General features: G+C 58.7%; 2 protein-coding genes across 2 annotated transcripts; both read right to left on the bottom strand.

The window, feature by feature from the left end:
* Positions 1–341: 341 nt before the first annotated feature.
* On the bottom strand, positions 342–6,116 carry PHOSPHO1 (phosphoethanolamine/phosphocholine phosphatase 1). The gene is made up of 3 exons (XM_077788426.1): positions 6,013–6,116; positions 3,054–3,204; positions 342–1,103 (listed from the first exon to the last, which is right to left on the bottom strand). Exons 2-3 carry the CDS (start codon positions 3,096–3,098, stop codon positions 351–353), a joined length of 798 nt encoding a protein of 265 aa, XP_077644552.1. The 5' UTR covers positions 3,099–3,204; positions 6,013–6,116; the 3' UTR covers positions 342–350.
* Positions 6,117–13,539: 7,423 nt separating this feature from the next.
* On the bottom strand, positions 13,540–22,395 carry ZNF652 (zinc finger protein 652). Its single transcript, XM_077788390.1, has 5 exons — positions 21,400–22,395; positions 17,470–17,617; positions 16,266–16,381; positions 15,177–15,321; positions 13,540–14,036 (listed from the first exon to the last, which is right to left on the bottom strand). Exons 1-5 carry the CDS (start codon positions 22,258–22,260, stop codon positions 13,540–13,542), a joined length of 1,767 nt encoding a protein of 588 aa, XP_077644516.1. The 5' UTR covers positions 22,261–22,395.
* Positions 22,396–22,832: the final 437 nt, after the last annotated feature.

Genomic DNA, 22,832 nt, shown 5'->3' with positions numbered 1-22,832 from the left:
AGGGAGCAGGGATCTCCCAGTGGGAGCAGGGATCTCCCAGTGGGATCAGGGATCTCCCAGTGGGATCAGGGATCTCCCAGCCGGAATTCCCAGGGCCAGGCAGGCCAGGAGGAGGACGGCAGGAGCAGGGACGTGCCCAGCCCACGGGGAGCCGGCTGCTGGATTTTTGGGAATTCTCTTTCGAGCTCGGGAGGAAAAGGAAGAGAAAACCGCCGCAGCAATCGGCAAAGGGCGCGGGGGCCGCCGGCTCCGGGGCCGGGCAGGGCCGGGGCCCGCGGGAAGCCGGAGCGGAGCTGGGCAGCGCCGGGAGCGCCCCGGGAGCGCGGCCGGGCCGGGCAGCGTGGCAGCGCTCAGCATTCCCCGCGGAGCAGCTCCTGCAGGTACCGCGCCACCTCGGCCGCCGACTCCCAGGGCACCACGGCGGCCCGGAAAGCGCCGGGCTGCTTCTCGCGGCTCTCCTGGATCAGCCGGTGCATGGGGAAGCCCTTCCTGGGGAACGCCACGTCGGCCGCCCGCAGCGCCCCGGCGGGGCAGAAGTCGTTGGCGCCGTCGCCCACGTAGAGAACGCTCCGGAACTCGGCGTCGTCGCGCGCCCGCTCCGCCAGGTACTCGCCCAGGATCTTCCCCTTGCACATGTTGGGCGGGCACCGCGGGCACGTGTGGCTGTGGTAGGGCCCCAGCACGAGGACGCCGCGGCGGTCGAAGCCGGCCGGGTTGCTGAAGATCTTGCGGAAGAGCGAGAGCGCGCCGGCCGCCCGCAGCTTGGCCTCGATGCCGAAGGTGTTGGCGTCGGAGATGAGCACCAGCTCGAAGTGCTGGCGGTGCTTGGAGAGGAACTGGAAGAGCTCGGCCACGCCGGGGGCCAGCGGGATGTTCTCGTAGACGGCGCGGAGCTCGGCGGGGCGCAGGCCCTGCTCGCCCAGGAAGGCCAGGACGCGCCGCATGTGCTCGTTGTAGGAGCCGCCGGCCGGGCCGTGCCGCAGCGCCGCGGGCAGCGCCCGGCCCCGCGCCACCGACTCGTCGCTGTTCTCGTCCACGATGGTCTCGTCGAAGTCGAACACCAGCAGGAACCGGGGCGGCCGCGCGCCAGCCATGCCCCCGCCCTGCGCGGGACGGACGGACAGACAGACACCGGTGTCACCGGGACAGACACCGCTGTCACCCAAACAGACCTGCTGCCACTGGGACAGACAGACAGACTCACTGTCACCGGGACAGACAGACACCGCTGTCACCGGGACAGACCCGCTGTCACCAGGACAGACCCACTGTCACTGGGACAGACAGACACCGGTGTCACCGGGACAGACCCACTGTCACTGGGACAGACACCGGTGTCACCGGGACAGACAGATTGACCCCACTGTCACTGGGACAGACAGACACCGCTGTCACCCAGACAGACCCGCTGTCACCAGGACAGACAGACACTGGTGTCACCAGGACAGACCCGCTGTTATTGCGGTATGGGACAGGCAGACCCTGCTGTCACCGGGACAGACAGACAGACTCACTGTCACTGGGACAGACAGACACCAGTGTCACCGGGACAGACAGATTGACCCCACTGTCACTGGGACAGACAGACAGACCCCACTGTCACTGGGACAGACAGACAGACTCACTGTCACCAGGACAGACAGACCCCGCTGTCATCGGGACAGACAGACAGACACTGGTGTCACCGGGACAGACAGACAGACCGACCCCGCTGTCACCGGGACAGACAGACCCCGCTGTCACCGGGACAGACAGACCCCGCTGTCACCAGGACAGACAGACCCCGCTGTCACCGGGACCTGGTGGCCACCGGGCCGACCCCGCCCGGGGCTGCCGAGCCCAGCCGGGCAGGGAGGGGTTAATCCCCGCCGCCAGGCCCCGCCTAAAGCCTCATCCCGCCGGACCGGAACCGGGACCGGGACCGGGACCGGGACCGGGACCGGGACCGGGACCGCCCCGCCGGGATAATCCGGGCCGGGAAGCCAGCGGGGACAGAGGGACAGAGGGACAGGGGGACAGAGAAGGGACAGGGAGGGGACAGAGGGACAGGGAGGGGACAGAGGGGACAGAGGGACAGGGAAGGGACAGGGAGGGGACAGGGAGGGGACAGAGGGACAGGGAGGGGACAGGGAGGGGACAGAGGGACAGAGGGACAGAGAAGGGACAGAGAGGGGACAGAGGGACAGAGGGACAGGGAGGGGACAGGGAGGGGACAGGGAGGGGACAGAGGGACGGGACAGGGAGGGGACAGGGAGGGGACAGGGAGGGGACAGAGGGACAGGGAGGGGACAGACGGACAGCCCCGCCTGCTCCTCCGGTGCCACCTCTGGGACAGGGGCGCGGCCCAGGGGGCTCGGGTGGGATTTTAGGGACGAGTTCCTCCTGCGGGGGATGGAACAAGCCCCGCAGAGCTCCCCGGGGATGCCCAGGGTGGGGTTTTGGGGTGTCCTGCAGGGCTGGGGGACCCTGGGGGACCCTGGGGGATCCTGGGGGATCCTGGAAGGTCCTGGGGGACCCTGGGGGATCCTGGGAGACCCTGGGGGATCCTGGGGGACCCTGGGGGACCCTGGAAGGTCCTGGGGGATCCTGGAAGGTCCTGGGGGATCCTGGGGGATCCTGGGGGACCCTGGGGGATCCTGGGGGATCCTGGGGGATCCTGGAAGGTCCTGGGGGACCCTGGGGGACCCTGGAAGGTCCTGGGGGACCCTGGGGGACCCTGGGGGATCCTGGGGGATCCTGGGGGACCCTGGGGGACCCTGGAAGGTCCTGGGGGATCCTGGGTGACCCTGGGGTCCCTGGAAGGTCCTGGGGGACCCTGGAAGGTCCTGGAGGTCCCTGGAAGGTCCTGGAGGACCCTGGAAGGTCCTGGAGGTCCCTGGAAGGTCCTGGGGGATCCTGGAAGGTCCTGGGTGACCCTGGGGTCCCTGGAAGGTCCTGGGGGACCCTGGAAGGTCCTGGGGGATCCCTCCCTGCTCCCCTCAGCCCTTCCCGGCCGCCCCAGGCTGGAATTGTGCGTTTCGGGGTCCCCTGGGGTGGCAGGAGGTGGCACTGACCTTAGAGAGGCATGGCAGCCCCAGGGCCGGGCAGCACCTCCTCATGGCAGCGCCATCCCCGCGCCGAGCGGAAAACCGGGAATTCCCTCAGGGCCGGGCTTTTCCCTGGATATTCCCGAGTTTCGGCAGCCTCTGGTCCGGGCTGGGGGAGCTGCAGGAGAGCGGGACCCGCGTGAGGCTCCGATCCCCCCGGATTCCCCCTGAGGGCAGCGGGGGAACAGCGAAAAAAGAAAACAGAAAAACCGGGAAGAGCAGAAACCCTGGGAAGAGCAAAAGGATGGGAGCAACAGCAGCAGCAACAACAACAACAACACAAAAAACCCCAAACAAACAAGAAAAAAACACACACACACAAAAAAAAAAAAAAAAACAAAAACAAACGGGAACAGCAAAAATAATAAAAAAAAGGAAATAGCAAAAATACTGGGAGCAGCAAAAAAATGTGATTAGCAAAAAAAACTGGGAACAGGATAAAAGTGAGAATAGCAAAAAAAGCCGGGAATAGAAAATAATAATTAAAAAAAAAAAAGGAAACAGGAAAAAAATGGGAATAGCAAAAAAACCTGAGAACAGGAAAAAATGGGAATAGCAAAAAAAAAAAAAAAAAAAAAAAAAAACCCGGGAGCAGCAGCCCTGCTCCAAACCCCTCGGTTTTCCTCCAGTATAATTAATTCGGGGTGTTCCATAATTAATTGGATGGAGCGATTCCCCTGGGATGACACCGGAGCGGAATTCTGCCTGGCGGTCCGCGGCGAGGGGAAACCTCTCCAAAAATCACAGAGCCGGCTGGAAATTGGGGAATTCCCGCTGGGAATCGGGCCGGGATTTGGCAGCAGCTGAAGGGGATTTGTGCGGGATTTGCTGGATCCGAGCCCGGCTCGGATTTTGGGCACGAACGCGACCTGGAATAAAATCCCGCGGCTGCGGCGGCACCTGGGCGGGGAAACCGAGCCCGGGCTGGGACCTGGCCTGGAAATGTTGGAAAAAATCTCTTTTTTGTGAGGCCGGGAACCGCACGCTGGGTGTTTCTTTGCTAAAAAAAGCCCCCAGAAGTTGAGGGTTTATTTACAGACAGAATCTGGAGCCAAACAACGCCACAGCCGGGCTGGGAGATGGAAAAAAATAGGGATTAAACAGGAAAGGGGAACTGGGATTTTGGGCACTGCTTGGTCCCAAATAGTTTGGGATGAAGCCTCAGGGAGAGTCCGTGGTGCCGGGGGACACCGGGGACACCGGGGACACCGGGGACACCCGGAGCTGCGGGGGCAGCGGGCACGGGGAGTGAAACCGCCCCAAAACCTCCTCGGGGCCCCAGGGTTTGGGGTTTGTGGGGTGGGAAAAATTCCAAAACTTGGGATTTTGGGGCCGGTGAGGTCACACAGAGCCCCTGGGGACCCTCCCACGGAGCCTCTCCCGGGGGCTTGTCCCGGACATCCAAACCCGGGCCGAGCTGGGCCAGAGCGCCCCGACCCCCCGGCCGGAGAGGATCCCAAATTTGGGTCTGGAATGGGACAGCGAAAAGGGAAATCCCGGCCGGAGAGGATCCCAAATTTTGGTCTGGGATGGGGCAGAGGGAAGGGAAATCCCGGCGGGAGCGGATCCCAAATTTTGGTCTGGGATGGGGCAGAGGGAAGGGAAATCCCGGCGGGAGCGGATCCCAAATTTTGGTGCGGGATGGAGCAGCCGGGAGCGGATCCCACACAGGAATAAAAGGGGCGCCCCGGGAAGCGAAGCTGCCGCATTCCCCCAAAATCGCGCAGCCGGAGGGACGGAGATCAAACGGGATCCCTGCTCAGGAATAAAGGTTTCAACGCCCCGAGCTCGGGCTGAGGTCGGAAAGCGGCCGGGAAGTGCCGGGAATCCTTTCCCGGGCCCGGTTTCGGGGTTTCGGGGTCCCCCTGATCCCCGCGGTTCCCCGAACTCGGCCCCGCCGCGCTCGGTCCCGCCCCGGTACCGGAGAGCGGCGGCCGCGGGGAGCGGGACCGGGATCGCTGCCGGGGCCGGGCAGTTCCGCGCCTGGAGGTGCCGGGATCCCGGGAGGATTCCCGGGGCAGCGGCGCCCTGGCCCCGGCGCTCTCGGGCCGCGCCCGGTTTGGAGGTTTTTAACCCCAAAGCCGATGTCGGTGCGTTAAATATTCGGGATTTTATCGCACTCAAACGCCGCTTCTGCCCTCGAGCGGATCCCAGCTCCGGGGCAGAATTCCCGGGAAACCGAGCGGGGGGATGCCCGCTGCCCCAAAAACCGCGAGGGGAGAACCGGGACCGGGACGCGATCCCGCTGCAATGCAACCCGCCCGGCTCCCGAAAGAGGACAAAATGCGGGAATTAACGGGAACCCCGGGAAGGAGCGCTCGGAGCGGGTCCCGCCAGCCCCGGGGTCCCCTCGTCCCTTCCCGGGCTCCGCTGTCCCGGTGAATCCCGGCACGGGCGCGGGCAGAGCCTCCCGGGTCACCCCGGGTGACGGGGCTGCTCCGGCGTTTCCCGGTGCTTGTTCTTCCTGCCGGGAACCCGCGGCGCTGCCGCAGCCCCGGATCCCGGATCCCGCCGCGGCTCTGGCCTCCAGCGGCAGCGGCTCCGGTACCGGCACAGCCCCGGTACCGGCATAGCCCCGGTACCGGCACAGTCCCTCCCCGATCTCCGCCGCTCCCCCCGGTACCGGAGGGACTGAACCGCGGCCGCTCCGTGCCCGGGTGGCACCTCCCGGTACCGGCAGCAGCCGCAGCGGGACCGGCAGGGTCCAACCGGGGGGGGACCGCCCCGGTACCGGCAGGGTCCAACCGAATCAGGACCCCCCTGTACGGGCAGGAGCTGCAGGGTCCAACCGTATCGGCACCCCCGGTACCGGCACCATCCGATCCCGGCAGGGTCCAAGCAGGGAGAAACCCGCCGGTACCGGCGGCAGCCGTGGCGGATCCGGCATCTCCCGGTACCGCCGCGGTGCCGCCTCTCGCCTCCTTACCGGGTCGGAACCTGCCGGGATGTCCCGGCCCGCCCCGGTGCCGGAGTGCGCGGGGGCGGCGCGGGGGCAGCCCGGGCTCGGGGCCGCTCCGGGGCCGCTCCGGGGCCGGTGCCGCCGCCGCCGCGAGCGCGGCCCCTTTAAAGCGACGCCACCGGGGCCGCGCGGAGCCGCCGCAGTGCGCCGACGTCATCGCCCGCGCAGCCAATGGCGGCGCAGCTTCCCCGCCGCGGAGGGGCGGGGCCACGCGGGGCCACGCCCCCTTCCCGCGGGGCGGGGGGAGCGCCCGCGCGGGTCCCGCCCCCGCCCCGCTGCCAAAAGTTGCCAAATCGGGAAAAACCAACAAAAACCAACAAAAACCAACAAAAACCAACAAAAACCCGCGGTCCCCCCGCCCCCCGGTACCCGCTCCCTGTGTGCCACCGGAGCCGGTTGGGGGGGGGGGTCACCCCCGGAGCCAAGCGCGGCGCCGAGGCTCTGAGTGAGCAAAACGCCCGAATTGTCCCCAAAATAACGGCGGGGACGGGCGGGGCGGCCCGGCCCGGCCGCAGCGCTAATTCTGGCAGCCGGGCCGGGCGATTGCAGGGTGGCGGTGCCAGGGCACAGCCGCCGGCCCCGCCCGGGCTCCGCCGGTATCGCGGCGCCGCAGGAGCCGCCGAGATGAGAGCGCCCGGGCGGCGCCCCGGGGCCACCGGGAGCGGCGGCGGCAGCGCCCGAGCCCCGCGCAGCCCGCGGCTTTTTGCTGGTTTTTAATTAAAAACCTCCCGGAGGGGAAAGGCGCGGCCGGGATTCCAAAGGTCGGGAGAAGCCGCGGGGCGGCCGTGCCACGTTGTCCCCGTGCCGCGGGCAGAGCCCCAAACTCGGGGTTTTGCTCCATTTGGGAAAAATTTTGCTCCATTTGGGAAAAATTCGCTCGCAGGGCAGAGCTCGGAGCGGTCCTGGGAACTTCCCGGTTCCCCCGACCCAGCGCCACTGGGGAATGGCAGGGAATTCTGTCAGGGAATTCTGTCAGGGAATTCTGTCAGGGAACCCTTTCGGGCAGTTATTTCTGGGAATTCTTTCGGGGCGTTCTTTTATTCCCTCCTCAGCCCGGGACTCTCCGGCTCCGGGATTCGCTCCCGCTTCCCCCGGGACATTTCCCCGCCCTGGAGTCGCTCCAGCCCCGAGAATCCAAAGGGGGAATTCCCCCAGGGCTCCTGCCCCTTCCCACCGGGATCCAGGGGGGCGAAGAGCACCCCGGGATCATCCCGGATCCATCCCGGGATCATCCCAGACCCAGCCCGGACCCATCCCGGGCTCATCCCGGACCCACCCCGGGTTCATCCCGGGCCCATCCCAGACCCAGCCCGGGTTCATCCCGGACCCATCCCGGGATAATCCCGGACCCATCCCGGGATCATCCCGGATCCATCCCGGACCCATCCCAGACCCAGCCCGGGATCATCCCGGATCCATCCCGGGATCATCCCGGATCCATCCCGGGATCATCCCGGATCCATCCCAGACCCAGCCCGGGCTCATCCCGGACCCATCCCAGACCCAGCCCGGACCCAGCCCGGGATCATCCCGGATCCATCCCGGGATCATCCCGGATCCATCCCGGACCCACCCCGGGTTCATCCCGGATCCATCCCAGACCCAGCCCGGGCTCATCCCGGACTCATCCCGGATCATCCCGGGCCATCCCAGTCCCGGGAGCCCGGGCCGGGCGCTCCCGGTGATTTTCCACTGCGGAGAGCCGCGGGGAGCAGGCGAGGACAGAGCCGGGCCGGGCGCTCTCGGCAGCTCCTGGGAAGCCACGGGAACCTTTCCCAATCCTTGGAATCTCCTGGATTCCCGCAGGGGCCGGGCCAGCCCCGGAATAGCCACGGGAGCCTTTCCCAATCCTTGGATTCTCCTGGATTCCCGCAGGGGCCAGCCCCGGAATAGCCACGGGAGCCTTTCCCAATCCTTGGATTCTCCTGGATTCCCGCAGGGGCCAGCCCCGGAATAGCCACGGGAGCCTTTCCCAATCCTTGGAATCTCCTGGATTCCCGCAGGGGCCGGGCCAGCCCCGCTGGCTCCAGGTTTGTCCTGGATTTTGGGATCGCGGCCGCTGTCCCCGCGTCCCCCCCGAAGGTTTGGAATCCTGGGGGTCGGTGGGATCAGAGCTCCCGGGGCTTCGGAGGGAATTGAGGCTTCCCGAGGGAATTCCTGCGGCTCAGGGAGGGATAAGGAAAATTCCAGCTGCAGCCACTCCCCTCCTGCCGCCACCAAAACGACTCCAAAATCCAGGATTTCCATTAGAGCAGCACATTCCCGGCGGCTGGATAAAATTCCCTGATCAATAGGAGGGGAAAAAACTCCGGAACTGGCAAAAAAAAGGGCAGAAAATTCCGGGAATTCCCGAATTCCCCCAATTCCCCCTGCGGAGCTGGGGTTCAGTCAGGGCCCGCCGGGAATCCGAGTTTTCCATGGAATCATGGAATGGTTGGGGTGGGAAGGGCCTCAAAGCCCACCCAGGGACAATTCCCAGCACCCCAGGGTGCTCCAGCCTGGCCTGGGACATTCCAGGGCAGCCACGGATTCCCTGGGAATCGCATCCCAAAATCCCGCCCTGCTCTATCCCCGTTTGTTTTCTGCCCCACCAAACCCCCGGGAATCGGGAAATGATGGATTTTATCCCTCGGGAAGAGCTCCGAGCCAGCCCCGCATTCCCGGTTCGCCGCTCCGGCCGGGAATGCTCCTCCTCCATGGGAAAGGCAGAAACCTGGGAATTCTCCTTCTCCTGCCGCTCCTCCAACACCTGGAGCACATCTGGATGCGGCAGGGCCGGCCGGGGCTGCTGAGAAATTCGGGAGAAATTCGGGAGGAGAAGGAGCTGCGGGATGTGCCCGCGGGAATTCCCAGGAATTCCCGGCCTGGAGGGAATTCCCGGAATGTCCCGGCTGGGATTTAGGGTCCCTTCCCACCCAAACACGCCGGGACTCCCCGAGGAGGAATTATTTATTTAGGAATCATTTAGGAATTCTTTAGGAATTCTTTAGGAACATCGGGAACGTTCCCGAATCCAGGGAATGCTCCAGGAGCGATCCCGGTGGCTCCACCTCCCCAAAATGGGGCTCGGGGTAAATCCCAACCCTTGGATTAAATCCCAACCCTTGGATTAAATCCCAAACCTCGGGGTAAATCCCAAACCTCGGGAAGGAATTCCCGGGAAAAGCGCGGAGCTCTGGGGGAGCCGATCCCGGGTTCCACTGGGGAATAAAATGGGGAAAAGCAAAATAAATGGGGGAAAAAAAAGGGGCAAAATAAATGGGGACAATAAGGCAAAGTAAAGTGGGAAAATAAAGCAAAATAAAATAGGGGAAAAGCAAAATAAAATGGGGTGAAAGCAGCAAAATAAAATAGGAAAAGAAAGCAAAATCAAATGGAAAATAAAGAAGTGGCAGGTGCAGAAAGGAGGGAACACCCGGAGAAATCCTTTGGAGTTTCCCATCCCTGTGGAATTCTGTGGCTGCAGCAAAAATGGAAATGGAAGGATTAAGAAACCACAACAAATCCCAGCCTTGGATTTCCTCCGTTTTAAACCAAATTTCCCCTTTTTTTTTTCTTTTCCCTTTGGAAAGGATCTCCCCCTGCCCTCCCAGCACCTCACACCACGGCCAGACCGGGAAGAGGGGTTGGAATTTTTAATCTTCTTCCACAGAAAGGAAGTTCATAAATTCTCAGAATGATCCGATACAGAGCGGAGCTGAAGAGCAGGAAAAAAAAAAAACCAAAACCAAAACCAATCCCAGATTCTGGAATTCTTGGAAGAGCCGCCTGGAATGCTGGAGAATTTATTGAGGAAAAAAAATGGCTTTGGAAAAACCCAAACAGAAATGATGGATCGTTCGTTTTGGGGCTTTTCAGCATTTAAAAATGGGATTATCCCAGGTTATCCCGAGCAGGAAATTGTGGCACCACTGGAGGCTGCAGGGGGGGAATGCAGAGAATTCCAGGGAATTGCAACGGTTGGTTGGGAATTCAGGATTGGAATTTTTTCCTGCCAAAAGGGGAAGAGGGGGATGAAAAGCATCTGGAGGAAATGGTTAAAAAATGGCATTTCTGTCATCGGGAGGGGCTCATTGTGGAAAACCCGAGTCCAGGATTAGGAAAAGGCTGGGAAAAAATCCAGGGAGGAGCAAATTCCAGAGGTTTTCCCCACGCAGCTTTGTCCTGGGGAGAATTCCACCTTTTCTGGCTAAAAATGAATCCCAAAAGCCAGAGCAGGGCAGAGCTCGCCCTGAGCGGATCCGGGAAAAGCGGCACAAGGAGGAGGAATTCCTGGGAATCCCCGGGAATTCGGGATAAAGAGGAGGAATTCCCGGGAATCCCCGGGAATTCGGGATAAAGAGGAGGAATTCCCGGGAATCCGGGGCCTGGGACAGCTTCATCCCTGAATCTCCCAAACCCCAGGCAGGAGCTCCCGGGAATTCTCAGCCCTGATCCTCCCCCTGGAATTCCCTCTCCCCATCCCACTGCATTCCCTCTCCAGGAATTCCAGGAATTCCCTGATCCCACTGCATTCCCTCTCCAGGAATTCCAGGAATTCTCTGATCCCACTGCATTCCCTGCTCCAGGAATTCCCTGATCCCACTGCATTCCCCTCTCCAGGAATTCCAGGAATTCTCTGATCCCACTGCATTCCCTCTCCAGGAATTCCAGGAATTCTCTGATCCCACTGCATTCCCTGCTCCAGGAATTCCCTGTCCCTGATCCCACTGCATTCCCTGCTCCAGGAATTCCCTGATCCCACTGCCTTCCCCTCTCCAGGAATTCCCTAAATGCGGAGAGCAGCACTGGATTAATCCCTAAATTCACGGATCCCATGGAAATCCTGACTCAGGAGACGTCGCTTCCCCCTGCTGGCAGATCCCGCTTTTTCCCGGCCTTCCCTTTCCCAAATTTCCCGAATTTTCAGGACGGAATCCCCCAAACCCCAGTAAAATTCCCGCCCATTCCTTCCTGGAGCTGCATCCCCAACAGCTGAGGAGAAACCGGGAAAAGGGAAATAAAAAAAACACCCCAAAAAAGCCCTAAAAAAATAAATTAAATCCAGGAATCGCCGCCGGTTTTGGGTGACTTTTCCAGAAACCTCTGGGATTTTTTTTTTCCTCTCTTCTCCGAAGCACCTTGGAGTCGTGGAGTCGGGGAATTTGGGAAAAGCATCTTTGAGGAATCACATTGGGGCCGATTATAAAAATTTCTCTATTGTACAACAGAGGTGCAGCTACACTGAAAAAAATTACACCGTTTATGGAAATACAATTATTATTATTATTATTATCATCATCATCATCATCAAGTTTGTTTTTTTTTTTTTTGGCTTTTTGTTGTTTTAGAAACAGACTCTACTAAATAGGATCTATACAAAAAACCTCTAAAATAATTTCTGTAGTAAAATAAAGAAGTGTGTTAGGAGAGCTACACAAAAACAACGGGAGGGGTTTTTTTTTACTTTTTTGTTTTTTTGTTTTTTTTTCTTTTTTGCTTTTCTGGGTGAATGCTCCGAGCTCGGGGTGCTGAAAGGAATCATTACGTACACAGTGATCATTAATGCTCTGTATTAATTAACTCACAGCCTTTCCCATTAGTACAAAGAGCCCGGGCCCGCCTCCTCTTTGAGGAGGGGCCGGGGTATAAAAGCCAAGCAAACCTCGTCAGCTGATACGGAATTAAAAACCCGCCGGGAGTCACGGGAAACTCCGATTTGGGCGTTCCGGTGCCGGGGGGAGCGGGGCGGGAGGGACCCGGGTCGGATCCCGGATCCCAGAGCTGGATCCCAGAGCAGGATCCCAGAGCAGGATCCCGGATCCCAGAGCTGAGTTCCAGATCCCAGAGCTGAATTCTGGATCCCAGAGCTGGATCCCGGATCCCAGACCCAGATCGGATCCCAGAGCTGAATTCTGGATCCCAGAGCTGGATCCCGGATCCCAGAGCTGAATTCTGGATCCCAGAGCTGGATCCCAGAGCTGGATCCCAGATCCCAGACCCGGATCGGATCCCAGATCCCAGATCTGAGTTCCGGATCCCAGAGCTGGAATTCTGGACCAGATCCTGGGTCCCAGAGCTGGATCCCAGAGCTGAATTCTGGATCCCAGAGCTGGATCCCAGAGCTGGATCCCGGATCCCAGAGCTGGATCCCGGATCCCAGACCCAGGTCGGATCCCAGAGCTGGATCTCAGATCCCAGATCCCAGATCTGAGTTCCGGATCCCAGAGCTGGAATTCTGGACCAGATCCTGGGTCCCAGAGCTGGATCCCAGAGCTGAATTCCGGATCCCAGAGCTGAATTCCAGATCCCAGAGCTGAATTCTGGATCCCAGAGCTGGATCCCAGAGCTGAATTCTGGATCAGATCCCAGAGCTGAATTCCAAATCCCAGAGCTGAATTCTGGATCAGATCCCAGACCCAGACCAGATCCCAAAGCTGGATCCCAGATCAGATCCCAGACCCAGACCAGATCCCAAAGCTGGGTCCCGGATCCCAAACTGAGATCCCAAGCACAGCGTGGGGTGGCAGGAGGGCAGATCTCAGACCCCATCCCAGATCCTGGATCCCAGACCTGGATCTCAGACCAGGTCTCAGTCCTGGATCCTGGATCCCAGACCCAGATCTCAGTCCTGGGTCCCAGACCCAGATCCCATCCTGGATCCCATCCTGGATCCCAGATCCCACCCCAGCCCGTGGCCGTGCTGGCCTGGCCTCGTCCAGGTGTGCCCGAGGTGGTTCTGGGGCTCGATCCCGTCCCAGATCCCAAACCCTGACCCCAAGCACCAAGTGGGGCGGCTGGAGAGCAGATCCCGGATCCCGAGCCGGGGTGGCAGAACCCAAACCCGGATCCCAGAGGGGATCCCAGAGCCCGATCCCAGCGCGGCCGTGCCCGGCTGGCCCCGCCTTGGTGCCACAGGGAGCCTTTGCTGTGCTCCAGGGTCTGGATGCCATCCCAGATCCCAAACCCGGATCCCAGAGCCCGATCCCAGCACGGCCATGCCCGGCTGGCCCCACCTTGGTGCCACAGGGAGCCTTTGCTGTGCTCCAGGGTCTGGATGCCATCCCAGATCCCAGACCCGGATCCCAGAGGGGATCCCAGGGCCTGATCCCAGCACGGCTGTGCCCGGCTGGCCCCACCTTGGTGCCACAGGGAGCCCTTGCTGTGCTCCAGGGTCTGGATGCCATCCCAGATCCCAAACCCGGATCTCAGGGCCCGATCCCGTGCCCGGCTGGCCCCGGCTGGCACCGCAGGGAGCCCGTGCTGTGCTCCAGGGTCTGGATGCCATCCCAAATCCCAAACCCGGATCCCAGGGCCCGATCCCGTGCCCGCCCGGCGCCGCAGGGAGCCGATCCCACAGCGGCTCCATCCCCCGGCAGATCCCATCCCGGATTCCAGAGCCCACAGCCGGATCCCAGCTGCCGGCCCGTGGGAGCCGTGCCCGCGGCGCTCCAGCCCCGTCCCGGAGCCCGTCCCGGAGCCCATCCCGGCCCCCAAACCTGGCTGCCGCCGGGGTCAGTGCGGCTGTGCCGGGCCGCCCTTGTCCAGGTGCCGCAGGAAGCCGCCGCCGTCGCCGTGCCCGTGGCCGTGCCCGCGGTGGTTCGGCGGCTCGCTCTTGAACAGGGCGGGGGGCGGCGGCAGGTGGGGCACGGGGGGCACGGGCAGGTGCTGCCCGTGGGCGCCGTGGGCGTGGGGCGGCAGCGCCAGGGCGCCGTAGGGGTGCGGGACGGGGCGCGGGGCCGGGCCCAGCCCCAGCGCGGCGCCCGCGGCCGGCGGCGCCGGGCAGGGCCCGGGCAGCAGCGCGGGGCCGGCGGGGCCGGGGCTGGTGCCGGGGCTGGTGACGCGGAAACATTTCTCCTTGTGCGCCTTGAGCATGTTGGAGAAGCGGAAGCGCTGCCCGCACACGTCGCACGGGTACGGCTTCTCGCCCGTGTGCGTGCGCCGGTGCCGCTTCATGTTGGGCCGGCTGGTGAAGCTCTTGCCGCAGATCTCGCAGATGAACGGCTTCTCTCCTGGGCCGGCACACAGAGAGGGGGTCAGAGCACCTGGAGAACCCCTGAGGTCCCGGAGAGCCCCTGGGAAAATCGCCTCATCCCTGGAGAACCCCTGGGAAAATCGCCTGAGCCCTGGGAGAACCCCCTGAGATACAGGAGAATCCCTGGGAAAATCATCTCATCCCTGGAGAACCCCCTGAGGTCCGGGAGAGCCCCTGGGAAAATCGCCTGAGCCCTGGGAGAACCCCCTGAGATCCAGGAGAATCCCTGGGAAAATCATCTCATCCCTGGAGAACCCACTGAGACCCGGGAGAAACCCTGGGAAAATCGCCTGAACCCTGGAAAACCCCAAGATCTGGGAGAACCCCTGGGAAAATCATCTCATCCCTGGAGAACACCCTGAGATCCTGGAGAACCCCTGGGAAAATTGCCTGAGCTCTGGGAGAATCCCTGGGAAAATCACCTGAGCTCTGGAAAATCATCTGAGCCCTGGAGAACCCCTGGGAAAGTCGCCTCATCCATGGAGAATCCCAGGGAAAGACCCCTGACCACTGCCTTTGGGGATCAACAGGGGTCTAGGAAATCCTGGCTCCCCTGAGGATTTGGGGTAAAATGTTCTGGAATCCTGGCTCCCCTCAGGATTTGGGGTAAAATGCTCTGGAATCCTGGCTCCCCTCAGGATTTGGGTTAAAAGGCTCCGGAATCCTGGCTCCCCTCTGGATTTGGGGTAAAATGCTCTGGAATCCTGGCTCCCCTCTGGATTTGGGGTAAAATGCTCTGGAATCCTGGTTCCCCTCTGGATTTGGGGTAAAATGCTCTGGAATCCTGGCTCCCCTCAGGATTTGGGGTAAAAGGCTCCGGAATCCTGGCTCCCCTCTGGATTTGGGGTAAAATGCTCTGGAATCCTGGCTCCCCTCTGGATTTGGGGTAAAATGCTCTGGAATCCTGGCTCCCCTCAGGATTCGGTCTAAAAGGGGCTTCTCCAGACCAAAACACCCAGGCAATAATTCCCATTTCCCCCCATCAAGGGAACCCTGCTCCGGGCAGAAAGGGATCCAAGGCAAGGAGTGAAGCTCTCCCAGCCGCTTTTCCAGCCCCAAATCCCGAGGGAATGAAAGCTGTGGGAATGTCCCTGCAGGGGCTTTTCCCAGCCCTTACCAGTGTGGGTTTTCATGTGCTCGTCGAAGTACTGCTTCATGTTGAAGTCCTTGCCACACCACTGGCACATGAACTGCTTGTGCCCGATGTGGATGCTCATGTGGGAGCGCAGCTGGTACTTGTACTGGAACCTCTCGTCGCAGTTCTGCCGGGAAAAAACGGGAATTCCGGGAATTCCGGGCATTTGGGAAGCTGGGAGCCAGCCCTGGAGGGGCTGGGCAGCAACAGCTCAGGAAAAAGAAGGGATGGAAATGATTCGCTGAGGGCTGGAATGAAGGTTTGGATCGGGAGGGTGGAAGGGCTGGGAATGTGTGGGAACAGCTGGAATTGTGTGGGAACAGCTGGGATTGTGTGGGAACAGCTGGGATTGTGTGGGAACAGCTGGAATTGTGTGGGGACAGCTGGGATTGTGTGGGGAAAGATGGAATTTTATGGGAATAGCTGGAATTGTGTGGGGAACAGCTGGGATTGTGTGGGAACAGCTGGAATTGTGTGGGAACAGCTGGGATTGTGTGGGAATAGCTGGAATTGTGTGGGGACAGCTGGGATTGTGTGGGGAAAGATGGAATTTTATGGGAATAGCTGGGATTGTGTGGGAACAGCTGGGATTGTGTGGGAACAGCTGGAATTGTGTGGGGAACAGCTGGGATTGTGTGGGAACATCTGGAATTGTGTGGGAACAGCTGGAATTGTGTGGGAACAGCTGGAATTGTGTGGGAACAGCTGGGATTGTGTGGGAATAGCTGGAATTGTGTGGGGACAGCTGGAATTGTGTGGGAACAGCTGGGATTGTGTGGGAACAGCTGGGATTGTGTGGGGAAAGATGGAATTTTATGGGAATAGCTGGGATTGTGTGGGAACAGCTGGGATTGTGTGGAGAACAGCTGGAATTTACCCCATGGATTTATCCCATGGATTTACCCCATGGATTTAACCCCTCAATCCCCACAGAGACCCCAGCGGAGGAGCTGTGCCGGCACCACCCCTCGGTGATGGGAATTCCCAAACTCTGACGGAACCGCCCCCGCTCCGGCCCATCCCAGGCCATTCCCGGTTTCCCGGGGCCGTTCCGGGCCGGAGCAGCCTCACCTCGCAGCGGAAGGGCTTCTCCCCCGAGTGCTGCAGCGAGTGCACCTTCAGGGACATGCTGCGCTTGAAGGACTTGCCGCAGGTCTCGCAGGTGAAGGGCATGTCCTTGGTGTGCGCTGCGGAGGGCAAATCCCGGGAAAAGCAAATCCCGGGAGAACGGCGTGGAGCGGCGCTGCCGAGGCTCCCACGCCCTCGTTATTGACACCTCGCCACGCGGTTTATGTTCCACACGTTATCTTAATTCCCCCGGTTATTTTAATTCCCCCGATTAATTCAGTTCACCAATAATTTTAATTTCCCCCCCCAATAATCTCAATTTTCCCCCCAGTAATTTTAATTTCCCCCCCAATAATTTAAATTTTCCCCAAATAATTTCAATTCCCCAATAATTTAAATTTTCCCCAATAATTTCAACTCCCCAATAATTTCAATTCCCCCCAATGATTTCAACTCCCTGATAATTTCAATTTCCCCCAATGACTTTATTTCCCCTGGTAAATTTAATTTTCCCTGAATATTTTAATTCCCCTGAATATTTCAATTTCCCCCAATGACTTTATTTCCCCTGGTAAATTTAATTTTCCCTGAATATTTTAATTCCCCTGAATATTTCAATTTCCCCCAAGGACTTTAACTCCCCTGGTAAATTTAATTTCCCCTGATAATTTTAATTCCCCTGAATATTTCAATTTCCCCCAATGACTTTAATTCCCCTGGTAAATTTAATTTTCCCTGAATATTTTAATTCCCCTGAATATTTCAATTTCCCCCGATGACTTTAACTCCCTCAGTGATTTTAATTCCCCTGATAATTTTAATTCCCCTGAATATTTCAATTTCCCCCGATGACTTTAACTCCCCTGATAATTTTAATTCCCCTGAATATTTCAATTTCCCCCGATGACTTTAACTCCCCTGATAATTTTAATTCCCCTGAATATTTCAATTTCCCCCAATGACTTTAACTCCCCTGATAATTTCAATTCCCCTGAATATTTGAATTTCCCCCGATGACTTTAATTCCCCTGATAATTTCAATTTCCCCCGATGACTTTAACTGCCCTGATAATTTCAATTCCCCTGATAATTTCAATTTCCCCCGATGACTTTAACTCCCCTGATAATTTCAATTCCCCTGATAATTTCAATTCCCCGCGGTGATTTGACTGCCCGGTAATTTGGATTTCCCCTGCCAGCCACTCACCAACCATGTGTTTGCGCACGTGGGCCATGGTGTAGAACTTCTTCTCGCAGATCTCGCAGGAGAATTTCTTCTCGGCGTAGCCGTGCACGATCTTGATGTGCTCGTGGAGGGACCAGAGCTTCTTGAAGGATTTGTTGCAGGACACGCACTGGGCGACACAGAGGGGAGCCGGGTTAGGGGAAACTGAGGCTGGGAGCGCCAAAAAAGGGCCCAAACGGTGAAAAAAGTGCCCGAGATTGTGGATTTGGGGGGTTACACCTGGGAGGAGGCAGTGAGAATGGATTTTGGGATTACACCTGGGAGGAGGCAGTGAGAATGGATTTTGGGATTACACCTGGGAGGAGGCAGGGGGAATGGATTTTGGGATTTACTCCAGAGGGGAGGCAGTGGGAATGTGGATTTTGGGATTACACCTGGGAGGAGGCAGTGAGAATGGATTTTGGGATTACACCTGGGAGGAGGCAGGGGGAATGGATTTTGGGATTTACTCCAGAGGGGAGGCAGTGGGAATGTGGATTTTGGGATTACACCTGGGAGGAGGCAGTGAGAATGGATTTTGGGATTATTCCTGGGAGGAGGCAGTGGGAATGTGGATTTTGGGATTACAACTGAGGGGGGGCAGTGGGAATGGATTTTGGGATTACACCTCAGAGGAGGCAGTGGGAATGTGAATTTTGGGATTTACACCTGGAAGGAGGCAGTGGGAATGTGGATTTTAGGTTTTACACCTGGGAGAAGGCAGTGAGAATGGATTTTGGGGATTTACACCTCAGAGGAGGCAGTGAGAATGGATTTTGGGATTACACCTGGGAGGATGCAGTGGGAATGAATTTTGGGATTTACACCTGAGGGAGGCAGTGAGAATGGATTTTGGGATTACTCCTGAGTGGGGGGCAGGCACTGCTGGTGTTCCGGTGCCTCCTGATCCCCAAAATCCAACAGCACGGGAGGGGCACGGGGACAGCTCCACAGGGCCTGGGAGAGTCCGGCCCTGGAGAGGGAAAATCCAAACCCTTGGACAGGGAAAATCCAAACACTTTGTGAGAAGAATCCAAACCCTTGCAGAGGGAAGGATCCAAACCCTTGGCGTGGGAAAATCCAAACATTTTCAGTGAGAAGGATCCAAACCCTTGGAGTAGAAAGAATCCAGACCCCCTGGAATGAGAAGGATCCAGACTCTTGGAGGGCAAAGAATCCAAACCCTTGGAGTGGGAAAATCCAAACCCTTGGAGAGGGAAGATCCAAACCCGTGGTGCAGAAAAAAATCCAAACCCTTGGAGCAGAAAGAATCCAAACTCTGGAGAGGGAAGAATCCAAACTCTTGGTGAGATAAGAATCCAAACCCTTGGAGTGGGAAAATCCAAACCCTTGGAGTGAGAAAATCCAAACTCCTGGAGAGGGAAGAACCCAACAGAGCTGGATGAGGCCGACACTGTAAATTCCCAAAATCCCATCCAGCCCTTCCCAAATGCAGGTGGGCCAGTCCAGGCTCTCCCATCCCTCTGGATCTCTGTGGGAAGCAGCTCCCATCCCGCCGGACGCTCCGGGATCAGCTCCTCCTGCCGCGCTCTCTGCGTTCACTGAAGGTCCAAAGTGGCACTGGAGGGTGAGAATTCCTTCCCAAAACTCCTCTGGGATGTCCAGGGAATCGCCCCCGCCAGGATTTCAGGCAGCTCTTCCTTTTCCCAGCAGCTCTTCCCAAAAACTTCCTTAAAAATTCCGTGTCCGGTGCGGAAATTCCAGGTGGAAGTCCCGGCGCGCGAGGAAACCGGATCAGCTCCAGCTGGGAGGGCACGGGGAGGAGCTGTGCTGCTCCGGGGATTTTTTGGGATGTTTGGGGTTTTTTGGGAGAGCTCCACTTCCCAGCCCACCCATTCCCACCCTTCCCCCACCGTCGGGAGGGCTGGGTGCTGATTGATGAATTAATTAATCCGTTCTGCTCGTCAGGAGCTGCGCTCCTCAGCGGGTTTGGGAATTCTGCTGCTTGGGAGGGCAAAAAATTCCGGGAGAGCAAAGAAATTCCAGGGAAGCATCCCCAAAATGCTCGGATTGACAGAGGAAGGAGCCCGGGGAGGGGCCAAGCCCACCCCAGAATTCAGGATTTAAATCCCAGCACAGAGCTCATGGTGACGACAGAAACCGGGTGAAGGTGGAAAAAGCAGAAATCACCTGGAAAAACAGATTTATTCCATCCCCAGGATGGAAAACCGGGAGGAGCCAGCCTTGGTTCTCCTTTCAATCCGATATTAAACCAGTTTTATTCCAGGACAAAGCTCCCCCTTGACACATTTAACCCCGAATTAAGGGAAATTTTTAATTTTCCCTCAATCCTATTGGCAACTGGGATAAAACCACAGCAACAGGCAGCTGGAAAACGCATCCCAAAGGTCAGGACAGAACAAGAATTGCTGGATTTAGTCTTGGATATTGAGGACCTGAAGGTGACTCTCAGTGCTGCTGGCACTGGGACGTCTCTGGACCAGATTCCTCTGAATTTAAATCATAATTTCTATAATTCCTCCTTTTCTTGTCACTTTTGGACGCACGTGTAGATGGATACAGGATATTTCACCATTTTATGTGTTCAAAATATTCACAAATTCCTGATTACATTTTTAATTCCTGCTTAAATTTTTTGCTGTGAATGAACCCCCTGCATGCTGGGGCATCTCTTGAATTCCCATTTAAACCCTCCCTGCTGCACTGAATTTGTCAAATATTTCTTTCAAAAGCTGCAAAAATGAAATTTATATTAATAAATCCTTCCTTGAGCTGAAACTTATGGGGAAAAAAAAAAAAAAAAAAAAGCAGCCCAGAGCTACACAGAGCTGGGAAAAGAGCTTGGAAAAGAGAAATTGCAATAAATATTCCACGTCTCCCACGCTGTGGGAGCTGAGGATCAACCCAGTTCAGCATTGAAAGCAAACAAACAATGAAAAATATTCAATCCTTGCGCTCCAACTCTCACACAAAAAACCCTCCTTGCCCTACAAATTCCAGCTGCCCAGAAATCCAACCGGAGCCGCTGCTGCTGGCAGGATTTCTGGGGGAGGTGGGTGAAAATGAGGCCAAAAAAGCAGATTTGGGGTGCCAGGGAAAGCAGCAGTGCCCTGGCATGGAGGGACCAGGAGCTCTGGAGTTCTTCCACAGCTCCCAAAACCTCCCAGCAGAGCTGCTCCTCCTACTCCTGGGAGAAATCAGCACTGCTGGGGAGAAAAAATTGAGATTTTTGTGGTTTGGGGGAGATTTTCTGGTGTTTCCTGCCGGGGAAGGGGCAGGCTCGGGGTGCAGGTGCTGAATTCCAACCCTTGGGAACCACTCTGGGAATTCCCGTGGTCTCAGAGGAGTTTAAAGCCCATTTTAACCCCAGCTCAGATCCTGACTTTAGGTGAAAAAAAAAACCACCAAAAAACCCCAAAAAACCCAACCAAAAACCCAAAACCAAAACTGCTGCTTCCCTGGGATCTCACAGCTTTCCCATTCCAGGCAATCCCTGGAATTCTCTGCCCTGGAAACCTCACCTGGCCACCGTGGGACAGTACTTCCAGACACTGGAATTCCAGACTGGAATTCTAAACTCAGTGAGAGCTGCGGTGCTCGGCAGGAGCAGGAGGAGGATTTACCACAGAACTTCGGATTTTTGGGACCAGTTACTCCAGATTCCGACCCAGCTCAAGGAGCTTTGTGTTCCCAACTCACAGTTTACTCCTGGAGTAACTGCTCAGAGCAGCTGAGCACTCTTTTCCCTGCCATCCCCTCCTTTTGGGAGACCCCGGAATGTGGGAGAAGGCAGAGCCCAGGCCCGGCTCAGCACCCGGGGCCGTGCAAAATGAGATTTATTTTTTTTTCCTCCCCCGTGAAGCGTCCACCAGGCGGATCCAGGGCACGCCAGGAGGTGTGGGGACCTGGCCAGCAGGCGAGCAGACCTACCTGGATGTTTTTTTCACAGTCAGTTTGCTGGTGGAGGGACAGCTCACTCTCTAGCACAAATTTCTTCCCACATTTGTCGCAGATCTGCATCCGCCTGTGGGTGACGTTCATGTGCTTCTCCAGGTACCAGCGTGTGTTAAACACCCTGGGGCACTTCTCACAGGTCAGAGTCTCCTTCTCTTCACACTTGGATTTCTGCACAGGTGCCTTGGGCTCCTTGGCAGCTTTCTTCTTGCGCTTGGGGGGCTCCGCGCTCTTCCTGCGCCCCCGCGTCGCTCGGGGCGCCGGGGAGGCGGCGGCGGCCGCGGCGGAGGCGGCTCTCCTGCTTCTCCTCTGGCCAACACTGACCTTCTCCACTCTCTTCTCCTTTTTCTTCTGCCTCTCATTCTCCTCGTAATCATTACTGTCTTCCGTGGCCTCTTCCCCACTGTCACCCTCCTCTTCCTCACTGCTGCTCTTAAGGACAGCAGTCTCTTTGGACTGGGAGGGGACACCCTTCTCCCCTTTGGACACATTTAAGGTTTGGTTGTTAAGGTTTACCTCCACTATAATCTGCTCCCTTTTGTAAGTCACTTCATCTTCCTCCTCTTCCTCCTCCTCAGAGTCGTCAGAGTTTTCCCTGTCTTCTTTCACAGCCCGGACCTCTCCTACCGCTCTGCTCTCCCTGAAAAACGGCTGCTCCTCCCTCTCGTGGAGGTGGCCCTTGCTCACTTTGCTGTCCACCAGCACCGAGAAGGGGCTCCCTGACTCCCTCTTGTACACCTTGGTGGACAGGTCGAGCTCCTGGCTGGGGTAGAAGGCGGGCGGCCCCTCCTGCGCCATGCCGGCCCCGGGGGGCTCCCCCTTGGCTGCCTGGCTCATCTGGGGGGGCTCATGGGGCGCCCTCCGTCCCGCGGGGCTGCGGCTCGCGGGGGCTGCTCCGGCCCGGCGCCTCTTCCATCGGAGCCCGGCGGGGTCGGGGGTCCTGGCTGGGCTGGGGGTCGGGATCACGGCAGGGCCAGGGCGGGGGGGGATCTTCGGCAGCAAGCGGAGCCCTCCAGCATCTTATCTGCAAGAGAGAGACACGGAGAGAGCGGCGTCAGCGGGGAACGGCGGGGGCTGCTCTGCGGGGACAGCCCGGGACAGCCCGGGGGATAGCCCGGGACAGACCGGGGACAGCACCGGGACAGCTGGGGGACAGCCCGGGATAGCCCGGGGGATAGCCCGGGACAGACAGGGGGCTGCTCTGCGGGGACAGCCCGGGATAGCCCGGGACAGACAGGGGGCTGCTCTGCGGGAACAGCCCGGGATAGCCCCGGGGATAGCCTGGGACAGCCCAGGGACAGCCCCGGGACAGCCCAGGATAGCCCAGGGACAGGCCGGGGGACAGCCTGGGATAGCCCAGGTCAGTTTGGGACAGCCTGGGGGCAGCCTGGGGCAGCCCGGGGACAGCC

This window comes from Lonchura striata, chromosome 25 (genome assembly GCF_046129695.1).
Source record: "Lonchura striata isolate bLonStr1 chromosome 25, bLonStr1.mat, whole genome shotgun sequence".
NCBI classification, from domain to species: domain Eukaryota; kingdom Metazoa; phylum Chordata; class Aves; order Passeriformes; family Estrildidae; genus Lonchura; species Lonchura striata.
This window is presented reverse-complemented; position numbering and strand designations above follow the sequence as displayed.